At 53.7% G+C, this 11,009-nt stretch overlaps 6 protein-coding genes across 6 annotated transcripts in view, besides 8 other annotated features; all 6 read right to left on the reverse strand.

Annotated features, from left to right (window-relative positions):
* Tco025E_02201 (amastin) overlaps positions 1–358 on the reverse strand; it is a gene marked incomplete at both ends in the record, with an annotated part of 423 nt that extends 65 nt beyond the window's left edge. The window contains one exon of the mRNA XM_029369130.1: positions 1–358. This exon is cut by the window's left edge and continues 65 nt beyond it. Within this exon, the coding sequence (XP_029230847.1) occupies positions 1–358 (358 nt within the window).
* A 6-nt stretch (positions 359–364) lies between these two features.
* On the reverse strand, positions 365–2,392 carry Tco025E_02202 (tuzin; the record flags this gene model as incomplete). The annotated part of the gene is made up of 1 exon (XM_029369131.1): positions 365–2,392. The coding sequence occupies one exon, from the start codon at positions 2,390–2,392 to the stop codon at positions 365–367; it is 2,028 nt and encodes a 675-aa protein (XP_029230848.1).
* Positions 2,393–2,566: 174 nt separating this feature from the next.
* Positions 2,567–2,587: a microsatellite.
* Positions 2,588–3,163: 576 nt separating this feature from the next.
* Tco025E_02203 (uncharacterized protein) lies at positions 3,164–4,825 on the reverse strand (the record flags this gene model as incomplete). The annotated part of the gene is made up of 1 exon (XM_029369132.1): positions 3,164–4,825. The coding sequence occupies one exon, from the start codon at positions 4,823–4,825 to the stop codon at positions 3,164–3,166; it is 1,662 nt and encodes a 553-aa protein (XP_029230849.1).
* A 312-nt stretch (positions 4,826–5,137) lies between these two features.
* Positions 5,138–5,193: a microsatellite.
* Positions 5,169–5,198: a microsatellite.
* Positions 5,199–5,445: 247 nt separating this feature from the next.
* Tco025E_02204 (beta-lactamase domain-containing protein) lies at positions 5,446–7,887 on the reverse strand (the record flags this gene model as incomplete). The annotated part of the gene is made up of 1 exon (XM_029369133.1): positions 5,446–7,887. The coding sequence occupies one exon, from the start codon at positions 7,885–7,887 to the stop codon at positions 5,446–5,448; it is 2,442 nt and encodes an 813-aa protein (XP_029230850.1).
* Positions 7,888–7,940: 53 nt separating this feature from the next.
* Positions 7,941–7,967: a microsatellite.
* A 319-nt stretch (positions 7,968–8,286) lies between these two features.
* Positions 8,287–8,311: a microsatellite.
* Positions 8,312–8,386: 75 nt separating this feature from the next.
* Tco025E_02205 (protein kinase Wee90) lies at positions 8,387–10,129 on the reverse strand (the record flags this gene model as incomplete). Its single annotated transcript, XM_029369134.1, has 1 exon — positions 8,387–10,129. The coding sequence occupies one exon, from the start codon at positions 10,127–10,129 to the stop codon at positions 8,387–8,389; it is 1,743 nt and encodes a 580-aa protein (XP_029230851.1).
* A 196-nt stretch (positions 10,130–10,325) lies between these two features.
* Positions 10,326–10,349: a microsatellite.
* Positions 10,350–10,521: 172 nt separating this feature from the next.
* Positions 10,522–10,552: a microsatellite.
* Positions 10,553–10,563: a microsatellite.
* A 99-nt stretch (positions 10,564–10,662) lies between these two features.
* On the reverse strand, positions 10,663–11,007 carry Tco025E_02206 (uncharacterized protein; the record flags this gene model as incomplete). The annotated part of the gene is made up of 1 exon (XM_029369135.1): positions 10,663–11,007. A coding segment is annotated over one exon (345 nt), but the record flags the coding sequence as incomplete, so codon positions are not given.
* Between the last annotated feature and the right edge of the window lie 2 nt (positions 11,008–11,009).

Consider the following 11,009-nt stretch of genomic DNA (forward strand, 5'->3'; position numbering starts at 1 on the left):
CGTAGAGCTTACTTGGGCGAAGCTCATACTTTGTGCTGTAGCACTTCAATTTCCACCCCCACAAAGTCAAACACGGCTTGTTTGTGGTGATTTTCTCGCCCTTCAAGCGGAACTGGTCAAGCGGCGTCCCGACCAGCACGAAAAGGAAGGCGATGAGGGTAAGCACACCGTAGAGGATCGCACCAATTTTGCCCATTGCTTCTTGTGCCAGAACTAAGGTTGAGAGAGATGAAGATGGAGATGGAGAGGGAGGAAAAATGTTGGGTGAGAGCAGTGCTCGTGGGATGCCCAGGCGGCGCTCACCTCCACCCGCACCAGGGGCCAGCGACACGGCGAGGCGCCTCTTGATTGCACACATGGATATTTATTGCCAGCAGCGAGCTGCTGTGTGAAACACTTTTTGTTGGAACATCCAGACATCCGTGACTGCATTGTACATGACGATGTCTCGAAGAGCTTCGTTGCGTAGACTGGAGTAATCGTACCCTGCGCTCTGTCCGACTTGAAAAGGGAAGTGCGCCAACTTTAAAACCGCCTCGCGAAGTGAAGGATCCTTTGCCCACGCTGCTTGTAATTGTCTCATTGCCTTCAGAAGTTTTTGGTTGGTGTACGTGGTGGCGGATACGTCTCCGTGACGAACAGTGGCGAGGAGCTCATCGAGGTCGTTGCTGTTTGTTCCGACTACTTCAACAAAGTGTGTTAACTCGAGGGGATCGATTAGGTGATGTGTATAGCGGAAGGCTTCCGAGGCGGAAAAGTTGGGTACGAGGTGGAAGTCAAGGCGGGGGAGGGCCGTCATTGCCAAGGTGAGTGACTCAATGGGTATCTCGATGATGACTTGACAGAGTCGTCTATCGCACGCCAATGCCACAACTTCATTGTAGATGCGCAGCAGCGAGCTACCGTCGCGGATTTTAAGTACTAGTAGAGGGGTGACGCCATTCATGGCTTTTCTTGCGCGATCTGAAGCCTCTCCAATGAAGTTGAGAAGATCGCCACAGGCGTCGATGTTCTGGACGTTTAGCGATTTTACAATGGAGCGAAGGGGATCCTCGTTTGTACGAATGTCGACAAAGACAGCTGCCATTTTCTCTTTGCGGATGGCAGCGCGAAATAGAATGCTTTTACCGCAGCCAAAAAACCCAGCAAAAACGAGGATACGTGGGTGTGAGAGATCCTGTTGTCTTAGGGTCTGGCGCAGGCGCTCCTCTTCCTCTTCGCGATGTACGTAGCCTGTCATCGATTGCTTGCCATGCTTTTGGGAAAGCGTGTTTGCCGCAATAGATAACTGATAGGAGCGCTGCTGTTTCTTGTAGTTCTTAAAATTCCAACCAAAAACAGACATGACACCGAGAACGGCCACGCAGGCACTGAAGACACCGCTATACTTGGTGAGCACATATCGTATTTCCTTCTCTTTCATGCGTTCCTTGATTTCCTCGCGCTTCTGCCGGTGTTGGTCACGTTCCCATTCTGACTTCTCAAGCACGCTCATGCGAACAGACTTGTTCAGGTGTGAGAGACAGTGAACATCGGCGCTATCCAGCAAGTACAACTTGTCCGCCCTCCAGCCTCGGTGAAAAAGGATACAGGACGTACTCTCCTGGTCAGAGCGACGATCCACTCCTGCGGATTTTACCCATTCTAATACCTCTTGGAATTTCTCGTTCGAGATAAACTTTGAACGTCCTTCCGAGAGAGTGATCATCTCACGTGGTACGGCAAGATCAAAGCGGTCGTTATCCAAGAGGACCGCAAAGGTTCCATTTCCATTGACTTTGGCCACCAAACCGCCAATTATTGTGCCGGTGCTTGGTGCATATGCAGGGTGTGCGGCGGTAGCAGCAGCTGTGTCCACAGAAGCCGCGGCAGCGACAGACGGTGCGCTGACTCCTGCCGCCCCTGTCATTTGTCCCGTTCCTGCCGCAGGGGCACCTTTCTGCTGGGAAGCCCCATCGACTAGCGCTGAAGCGTTCTTCGTCCCTGAACTTGTTCTCGCCACTGCATCTCCATCCGATCTTCCCGCCGTGTTTGGGGCGGGTGTGAGACTCGTCTCACTGGGCTTCGCCGGGTCAGGGGCAAAAGCTGCATCCTGCCCGTAGGTGACGTAAACGCGCGATCCAACCTCAATCACAGGCGAAAGGGCAATCTCCTTGAAGAAAACGGCGTACACCGACTCTGATATCTGAGCTGTGATTTGCCCAATAGCAATCGGTTCATCTGTGCTCGCCGTTTCAGAGTTTTCAAAGTAAGCTGCAACGCGAAGCCCCTGCAGACTCATTTGCGCAGCACCACAGCGTGCTGTCGATCCCGCCGACGAGAGGGCCGAGGTGGTGGTGTCGGAGATTGACGAGGCACCCTTGTTAGCAACAGACAAGGCAACTGGACGCATTACCCGCGTCTGTCGCCACATTGCCTCAAGTAACTGCCGAGTTTATTTTATACACAAATATATTTGTTGGTGTATAAATATTCTCCCCTCCCCCTCCAGCAAACAAAAAAAGGAAAAGAAAAGGGTGCGTGTGTAAGTGGAGGGGTTACGAGGGAGATGGAAGCTATATATATATGTGTGTGTGTGTGTTTGTGTCCGTTGGCCAGCCAATTTTTCTGGAGAGCAACCCGGGAGGAACGGGCTTGGATGCAGCGCAGATGTCCCGCGCTGAGCCACCGCTCACACGCACTCAATTGCCCTCTCCGTGGTTTGTCGTTGCGGTCTCTGCTTGAAACGAAACCTTCCCCCTACTTGTGTTTGGTTTCACTACTCCCAAAGCCTTTCCCCCCCTCCCCCACCCCTCTCTCCGTACCGCGCGACAAGAGAAAAGAAAATAGGCGGAAAAGAAACCCTCATCCTAAAGCGGCAGCGCAAGATGGGTAAAGAAGCAGCAGCATGCGGCAAGCGTGGGTAGCGGAACGAGGAAGAGACAAGGGGAACACACGTTTTTCTCCGTTTACTTTTCAATGCACCTTCGCACGGCCACACGCGTTAGCTAAATGGATAAGGTCCATACACATGCATCTTCCGTTTTTGTCCATTCTCCTCCCTGCTTTCCCCTCCACAGACGCAAACCCACAAATACAGAAGAGGGAGAAAGGCCTGTGTGTGCACGCACATAATTTTCTTCAGTTATATTTCTTCGCACACAACCCTGTGCCTGGTGCACCCCTACTTTTGTGGCGCGTCACGGCGGCGACGCTTTGGAGGAGGATGCCCACCGCCTCGATCGCCGTGGCGTTGCTGTTTGTATGAATGATACCGGTCTTTTCTGCTTCCCGCGGTGTCCGCGGCCACCCGACGTGAGTGCGAGGTTGCTGGCGCCTGTGAACGTTGAGTTTTTGCTTTATCCCTTCGCCATGACGGAGTGACACCACGCACCGCTGCAGCGACTTCATCGAGCTCATTACATAAGCCTTCTTCGTCTCGCTGCTTCACCCCATCGGGCTGCAGTTTTTTCCTACAAATACGGCACAACTGCGCCACCGTTTGGGCCACACGCAGCGCCGTGAAGCTGGGGTGTGCCGACTGCGTCGGGCCTTCTTCGCCATCCGCCTTTGTCTTCAACTCAGCTGCGTGCTGCTGCTCACGCAGAAGGGGAGCAGCGGAGTGAATCTTCAGCACCGCATCCTCCACGACGGGCAGCAGAGTGCCGGCGACGCGAAAGATTTCACTCAGCAGAGGCCGCACGCCTTCATCTGTGGCCGCCGTGCAGGGCAGCGCGCGAAGAACAAGGTAGAGGGCGCACTCAATAATTGGCAGAGGGGCATCCAGAGCTGCGTCTGCACTCTCGACCGCCACGAGACACGCGGCAAGCTTCTGCAGTTCTTGACTACTTAGACTGTCAGGTGTCACCGACGCCACGCTGGTTAGTTGCACGAGCAACTGAATGACAGATAACGGCACGGTAAAGTCCTCCACACTCTTATCTAAGCACTTTTGCTCTGATGAGTACACGAGGTCCAATACTTCTGTGGCCTTGGCCAGCAGAAACGCCAAAGAGAGCCGGTTGCTGACAATGTTGCGATGCGACGCTTCTACCTCCTCCAGTTCCAGCAGTTGCTTCTGCAGTGCATCCAGCTCAGTGACACTTTTTGGTGCCTCCTGTGATATAAGCGCAGCGCAGAGCTGTTCACACCTTGAGCTACCATAGCCGCGAAAATGTTCCCTCAATGCCTTTTGAAGTTCCAGGGTGCAGGATGCCTCCGCCGACGGCGATGGAAGGCAGAGCCACGACTCAAACGCGTTTTTCAAGCATTCTTTAGCGGAAGGGCTTGACACGATTGAGACACACGTTGGAAGCGAGCGGGGGAGTTGCGCCGTCAGCTTCTCCACGATAGAGACAGCGCACTCTTCTTGAAGACTAATAAGGGCCGTCAGCGCAACGCGTCTTTCCTGTGGGTTAGGATTCTGCGATGCCTCGTCCTGTGCGTTCTGCGCATCGCCCTCCTCGCTCCCCGGCGGGGGCAGGGACCAGCGCACAAGCACCTCGCAGAGTGCATCCCCATACTGGCTGCGCTGCCCCACCGGTGCGCCAAGGAGCATCCCCGGTAGGGCCTTAAGCAAGAAGGCCCGGTGAAGCCACGGCACAGAGGTAGTTTCGAGCACACCGCGTAGGGCCCTGAGAATATCATCCCATTCCTCTGGAAGGTGCACAGATGCGGTAACGAGTGCCTTGACAAGGGGACGAATGCCTTCGCCAATCTTTTCAATGTCACTCAGAGCCGCCACAAGCTGCCGCACGGCGGTCAGAAGTGATGAGCGCGAGTTTGAGGCGTCGCCCCCGGGGCGATAATCACTCACCAGCTGAATCGATGCTTGAAGCTCCATCATCCCTTTGACCGTGCGCCGAGGAAACACAGAGGAAGAGAAGTCGAACAATGCACACCCAGCAACAGAAAGAGAGATAGATGGAGGGGCACAAAAGACATGTCAGGAGTGGCATTCTCGACTCGGCTAAGGTGCAGCACACCTCCACGCTGCGCTTTCCCAAATTAAGCGGAGACACAATAAGTGTGAAGCGACATGGGTCTCGGAGCCACGCGCAGACCTCGACGCAGCACATACTTCAGTCAGGTTGTTTAATTTGTATTCAGTCCGGCTGCTGCTGACGTTCTCAGTTCGCAAGGAACCGCTGTTGTTACCATATATGTATGCATGTGTGTATACACATATATGTGTATATGTGTATGTGTGTGTGTGCGTGCACCTACAAAGATGTTAGGTAACTAAAAACGCACCACTGTGTGTAACTTCAGCTGACGGACTCCCTCGAGGGGTTTATTCCGTCAGCGTCATAGAAAAAAAACACACACGAGTTCCATGGAGAGGAACCTGCACCGTTGCGCAATTTACTCGGCTCGAAAAAGAAAAGAAGGAAAACGCCTTTGCAGCCTTCAAGAAAGCATCGTCGGCATCACCTCTTCTAGTTCCCCTCTCCAAGCCTACCTGGGTCAGCTGACGCATATGATGGAGCGATCCTTCACCGTCCAGAGGTCTGGTCTTTGCTTCATGATCTGCAGAGCCCCTCCTGCCACGTCACGCACCTCAATCGACACGGCGGCTGCTTCAAATGCCCGACGCAGCAGAGAGCCGGCAATGATGGAGCGATATCCACTGGCACAGTACACAACAATTTTTTTTATACCCTGGCACAAAGAACGACATTGGGTGCCCGCGGTCGTACAGCTCTCGTACATCTTCTCCAAAAATGTTTGTCCAAGGCGTGAGGATGGAGCACAAAAATCAACCACCGGCGTCTCATGCCTACGTGTGGCGCTTGTCGACGATGACGAGGAGGGTGATGATGGAAGCATCGTATCCAGGGCTGTTATCTGGCACAGATCCGCCAAAGGAATGTGAATGCTGTGCTTATGCGAACCATTCTTGAACTCGTACGAAGTGCGGCAGTCGAGGACCAAGGTCTCTTCAGATGGTTCAATATATTGAAGCTGTTGGTAGTTAGCAATCCGAAAAAAGGAACATGCGTCCGAGTCAGTAACCCAAAGAAGCTGGCGCGGCAAATACCTCGACGGAATGGCTATTGGAAGAGGCTTGACTGTAATGCAGCCCTTTGTCTGCGTGTCTGCGCCAACTGCAGAAGGAGGACTGGAAGGGGCCTCCAGCTCTTTGGCGGTGTAGGTTTCTATTGGTGCACCCGGGGATATCAACGCTAGTCGCTTTCGTACCAACGGAGCCTGCTGCTCACTTGCGCAAATCACGACAATGGGTTGAAGTGGTCGCAGCAAACACTGAAGCCACAACTCGGCCTTCTTGGCACCGTAGGCAGTGGCTGGAAAACTCATAGGAACATTCACAGATCCCTTCAGATGCGCCTTCTCATGGTCGGCGCTGCCCCGGATGTCTACAACGATGGGCGTCATTGCCGCGGCGGCCGCAAGGGCATCATGGGAACTTTGAAGATGATGATAAGTCAAACAGTTCCGTGAGAGGAGTTTGGCTCCGCTTCCACCGAATGCAGAGGGAACGGCCAGCAAATTGTGTTCTCTTACATGCGAGAATAATGGCGTCTTGGGAAGCGGTGGACGCCCCTCAACGTACGTGGCGTAAGCCGCGGGGTCCAATAGATTGTCTATCACCTTGCGGGAGTGATTCATTCGCTTTAGATCGCCCAAATGAACGGCCCAGTAGAGATCCAGCTGGTGCGTCACGTTGCTGTACCCTCCGTGGGACGGAAACACGACAACGTGGTCCGGTGTCTGCCCTTTGCTGCCCTCAGCCGACTGGGCAAAGTACCTGTCCCACAGACGCTCTTTGAGAAAACGCTGCGCCACCCTCGCTGCCGCATCTGGGGGCGTGGTGGTACCTGTTGGGGGAAGTAGTCCCGGAAACTCGGCGAAGAAGTCGTGACGCGGGGCAGCATCGGTGCCAAACACAGTACCGGTAAAGAGTGCCAGCAGGGTGGAGTCAAACCGCAACTCAACCAACATGCATTCGGGGGAAAATGAGGGCACGGGAACACAGCAAAGTTGCAAACGTGGGCTTAGTGGCAATGTCGGCCACGCTTCCGCGGGCATCTCCATCCCCTGCATCCACGGCGTGCCGGTTAGCAGCACCGCCTCCGGATGTCTTGCCAACAGTGAGGCATGCCCCATTGCAATGTCCACAAAGCAGTGCGAAAGCACAACACCGCACAATTGAAGCTGTAACGCTGCAATATCCGCCTCGTACGCAGAAATGTCAAACTGTGGGTCAATAATGGCGGCTGTGCGTTCCGTAAGGTCGGCAATGAGGAAGGAGGACGTGCGTGTCACCTCGTGCACGTAATGGCGAAGCACAAACGATGTCTCGGTGATTGAGGACTCTGGCCGACAATTGTGCGTCAGCGCCAATGGAAGAAATTGATAGGCCATAAATGCCTCCAGCTTCTCAACAGCAGTCATACTATTATTGTTTTCATGCAGGCGACGCACAACTTCAATTCGATTTTCTGCCATGATGGCGGCCCGAGGAGCGGAGATGATCGCATCCTCTCTTGGTCTCTTCCTTGTCATGGAGACATCGCTTCTTGTGCCGCTTCTACTGTGTTCACACCTTCCATCTTCTCTCTCTTCGGTTACCCCCTCCTTGCTGTTTGTGCTCCTCCCATCACCGCCCTCAATAGCTTCGCAAGGACCAAAAAGTTCCACCTCCTGCACCGCCGGTGCCATCAGCGTGGCTGTCAGTCTGAGGATGGGGGCGTATCGGTTGCGGTACTGTCGCAGGCGTTTTGTGACCTCTTGGCACACCGTGTCACCCAGCGAACCTGCCACTTCGAGCAGCACCGGTCTGAAGTTTGGACGACTACGCTTATGCCTGGCCTCCGCGGCCTGCAGAGGGAGGCATTTCGCTGGCTTCACCTCTTCGCCCGCATCCTCATTCTCGTTTGCTTGCATTGCCACAAGCAGATTCCTGTGCCGATGGCAAAAAGAGGCGGAGGAAGAGGGAGACAGAAAAAACAAACAAACACAACAAAAAGATGTCACACGCACGTTGGGCACTGTAGTGCAGGCGGCCACACCCATGACACAAGGCAGATGGAGGCACGTAAATACTTCTCTACTGAGAGAAGAGAGAAATTTGCCGAGATCACAAAGTCCCCACAAGAACGTTGCAGCCCGTCGGAGACAGCTACCAAAAAAAAAAAAACAAATGTCCGGGCCATGAACCCAACCAAATCAGATGCCGAAAAAAATAGAAGGAAAGGAATATTGTTGTGTCCCCGTGTACAGGCGGTGGCGGCGGTAACGGAGGTAAGGGGTGATGAAAACCACTCCTCCGCGCCAACTTGTTGCATAAATAAATATATATATATATATACGCTCTAATTCACTCTTTTTGCTTCACCTATTCTTTTATGGCGACATCCATTCTGTGGGCAACGATGATTGCCCCTCAGGTACAGCCCAGCCTGCGGATGATCACTGGCGTCTTAGGCGTGCACGACTCCTCAATCTCGAGCCGCGGTCGCCGCCAGACAGCATCTCCGTCAGTGGCACAATTTCCACCACCACTGTTGTTGTTGGGGGATGCCACTTCAAGGGCCCGGCGTGCCGCATCCACCAGCCGCGAAGAGACCTCAAGTGCGGCGTGCACAAAGCGCATCTCCAGTAGTATAGATGGATCCTCGCTCTCGCAAGTCTCCTCCGCGGCGGACCACTTTGCAACCAACTCCGGAACGCGCGGTGGGAGATGAAAAAAACGCAGAACATCACGCGCGGTAGGGCGTGCTGTTGGATCGTTATGCATAAGTAGGCCCACAAGGTCAATCAGAGGCCTTGAGTAGCCGCGGGACTCGAGAAGCGCCACCGGCAGTTCACTGCGCAAGTCCAAAAAGGGTGTCCCGTGCTGCGGCAGCGCCTCCCCTGACATAAGCTCAAAGAGTGAAATACCAAAGGAAAAAATATCCCCTGCCTTGGGATGCTGCTTTTGGTTAAGCATGTCCGCGCACACATAGCGACAGTCCCCCTCCTCCACACTCATGGTGCTAAGTTGAGTCGGCATACTCAGCCCAGTGAGGTCCATCATGGCGCTGCCATTCACCATTGGCGACATATTGCTAGTCCTTTGGTTTCGTGAAGTACAGCACCGCCTTGGACGACCCTTGTCGTTGAGAGCGACACTGCAACCAAAGTCGCTAAGTTTGTAATTCCCATCTCCGTCTATTAACACATTATCTGGTTTAAAGTCCATGTGCACAATATTGGCACTGTGCAACGCATCCAGCGCAAGGGCCATGTGCCCAAGAAATATGAACAATTCCCGTTCATCCCACCGCTCCCCGCGTTTGCGCCGCAGATCCGCCATATTAGCCACGGAGCCGCCCTTACAGTACTCCATCTGGAGGTACATCTGCGGAATAGATCCCTCTTCCCAGGCCTCCAAAAGTCGCACAACGTGTGGAAACCCTCGAGCAAGGGTCAGGATTTCCTTTTCCTGCAAAAAACGTTGTCGCTGCTCAGCATGAGTCAAAGGCGGCAACATTTTCACCGCCACAAGGGCCCCTGTACGAGTTTCCTCGTAAAGTGTGACCTTGCCAAAGGAGCCAGAGCCCAGATCCTTAATTTCCCGGTAGTCGGTTAAAATGCGTCGCGTAAAGAAATTGGAGCATTCAGTGTCTGCCTGCGACTGATCCGGCCCCTCTGGCGAGGCACGGATAAAGGAGGCACTCTGCCCGCGTCGTGGCAGCCAATCCCCCTGAGAGGAAACCGTTTGGGATGGAAAGAGCACAGCGGCGGAGAAAAAGTCTGGCGGCGCCGCAGGACGACCTCCGCAACGGCGTGTTACTTCGGCTGCATCATCCTGTGAGATGATAGGCATGGAAATTTCCGTCTCGTCCAACTGTAATGCGCTGAACTGCGACAGGTCGGAGGATGTCCGCTTCCTCGAAGCAAGACCCTTGCGGATATCTTGCACAGCATTCCGTGGACCACGTTGACAGTTGTTGAGTGGCGCTCCCCGCATCTCGTTTCGAGAGTGGTGCACAGTTCTGCGCTGCTTTGCCGGTGTCTTTGGCACTGGCGGCGGCAGCCACGATGAGGGGTTTTGCGGCACGGCGAGGGGCGTGCTGAAGTCATCCCTGTTGACCACGCTGTTGTCGATCTCCAGCGCCGTAGCGGGAGGTGCGAGGGTTCCCATTTTGGCGACCCGCGTGTAATGTGCCGCCAAGCTGTTTGTAACAAAACTTCGTTTTTTTTTTCCGACTTTGCTTCTCTGCAAGTCTAACGGGAAATAACCACAAGACGTGAATAAAAACAGGTGCAAATGAGGGCATACCCACACAAATAGGCAAAGAAAACAACACAAAGAATTGTTTCTCCCTGAAAAAAAAAGGGGGTGGGTGGGTGGGTGGGTGGGTAACACATAAGGAGGGATACACCTTTGCGTATGTATTGCAAGGTAAATGATGCGCACATGTGGGCAAGTGGGTTAGTGCGGGCGTGAGAGTGGGGTTCTGCGCAGGATGCCTTGGTGTTAGCTGAGTATCTCTGACGGCCTCCGTTCCTACCACTTTGGGAGGCCCTACCCTCTTTACTTTTTTTTAATTTTAATTTTCTTTTTTTTTCTTTTTTCAAGCCTTGTCTTCTCTGCGTCCTTCGCTTACCATACCACACGTTTCCACATACAGGGCGAGAGACGCAGAGGTGCAAAAGTGCACAACAAAGCACCCGTTAGTGTTTCAGTTCCTTTCTTGCCTGCTGCGCCATCATTTCCAATCGCGCCTTTTCGTACATGTCCCGCTGATGCTGGTCGTAGAGTTGACTAAGCTGAGCAAAGCCATTCTTGGCGAATGCGGCGTAGAGGAGCGCGAACTCCTCCACACACGTCTGTTCATCCTTGGTGAGGTTAAAATCGCTCTTCTCTGTAGTAGAGGGGACGACGCACTTCTGAAAGGCACGATGCACAATGTTCTGACGAGCCGCATGGTAGGCGCGGTACTGCTCTCCCTTGATGGTGTCGCCTGCCAGCGCCAGTGAATTGCCCTGACCCATGTCAGCTAAATGTGAGTGTGTTTTCT

The sequence above is a fragment of the Trypanosoma conorhini genome (genome assembly GCF_003719485.1).
Source record: "Trypanosoma conorhini strain 025E chromosome Unknown Tco_14.4_contig_00083, whole genome shotgun sequence".
Lineage (NCBI taxonomy): Eukaryota > Euglenozoa > Kinetoplastea > Trypanosomatida > Trypanosomatidae > Trypanosoma > Trypanosoma conorhini.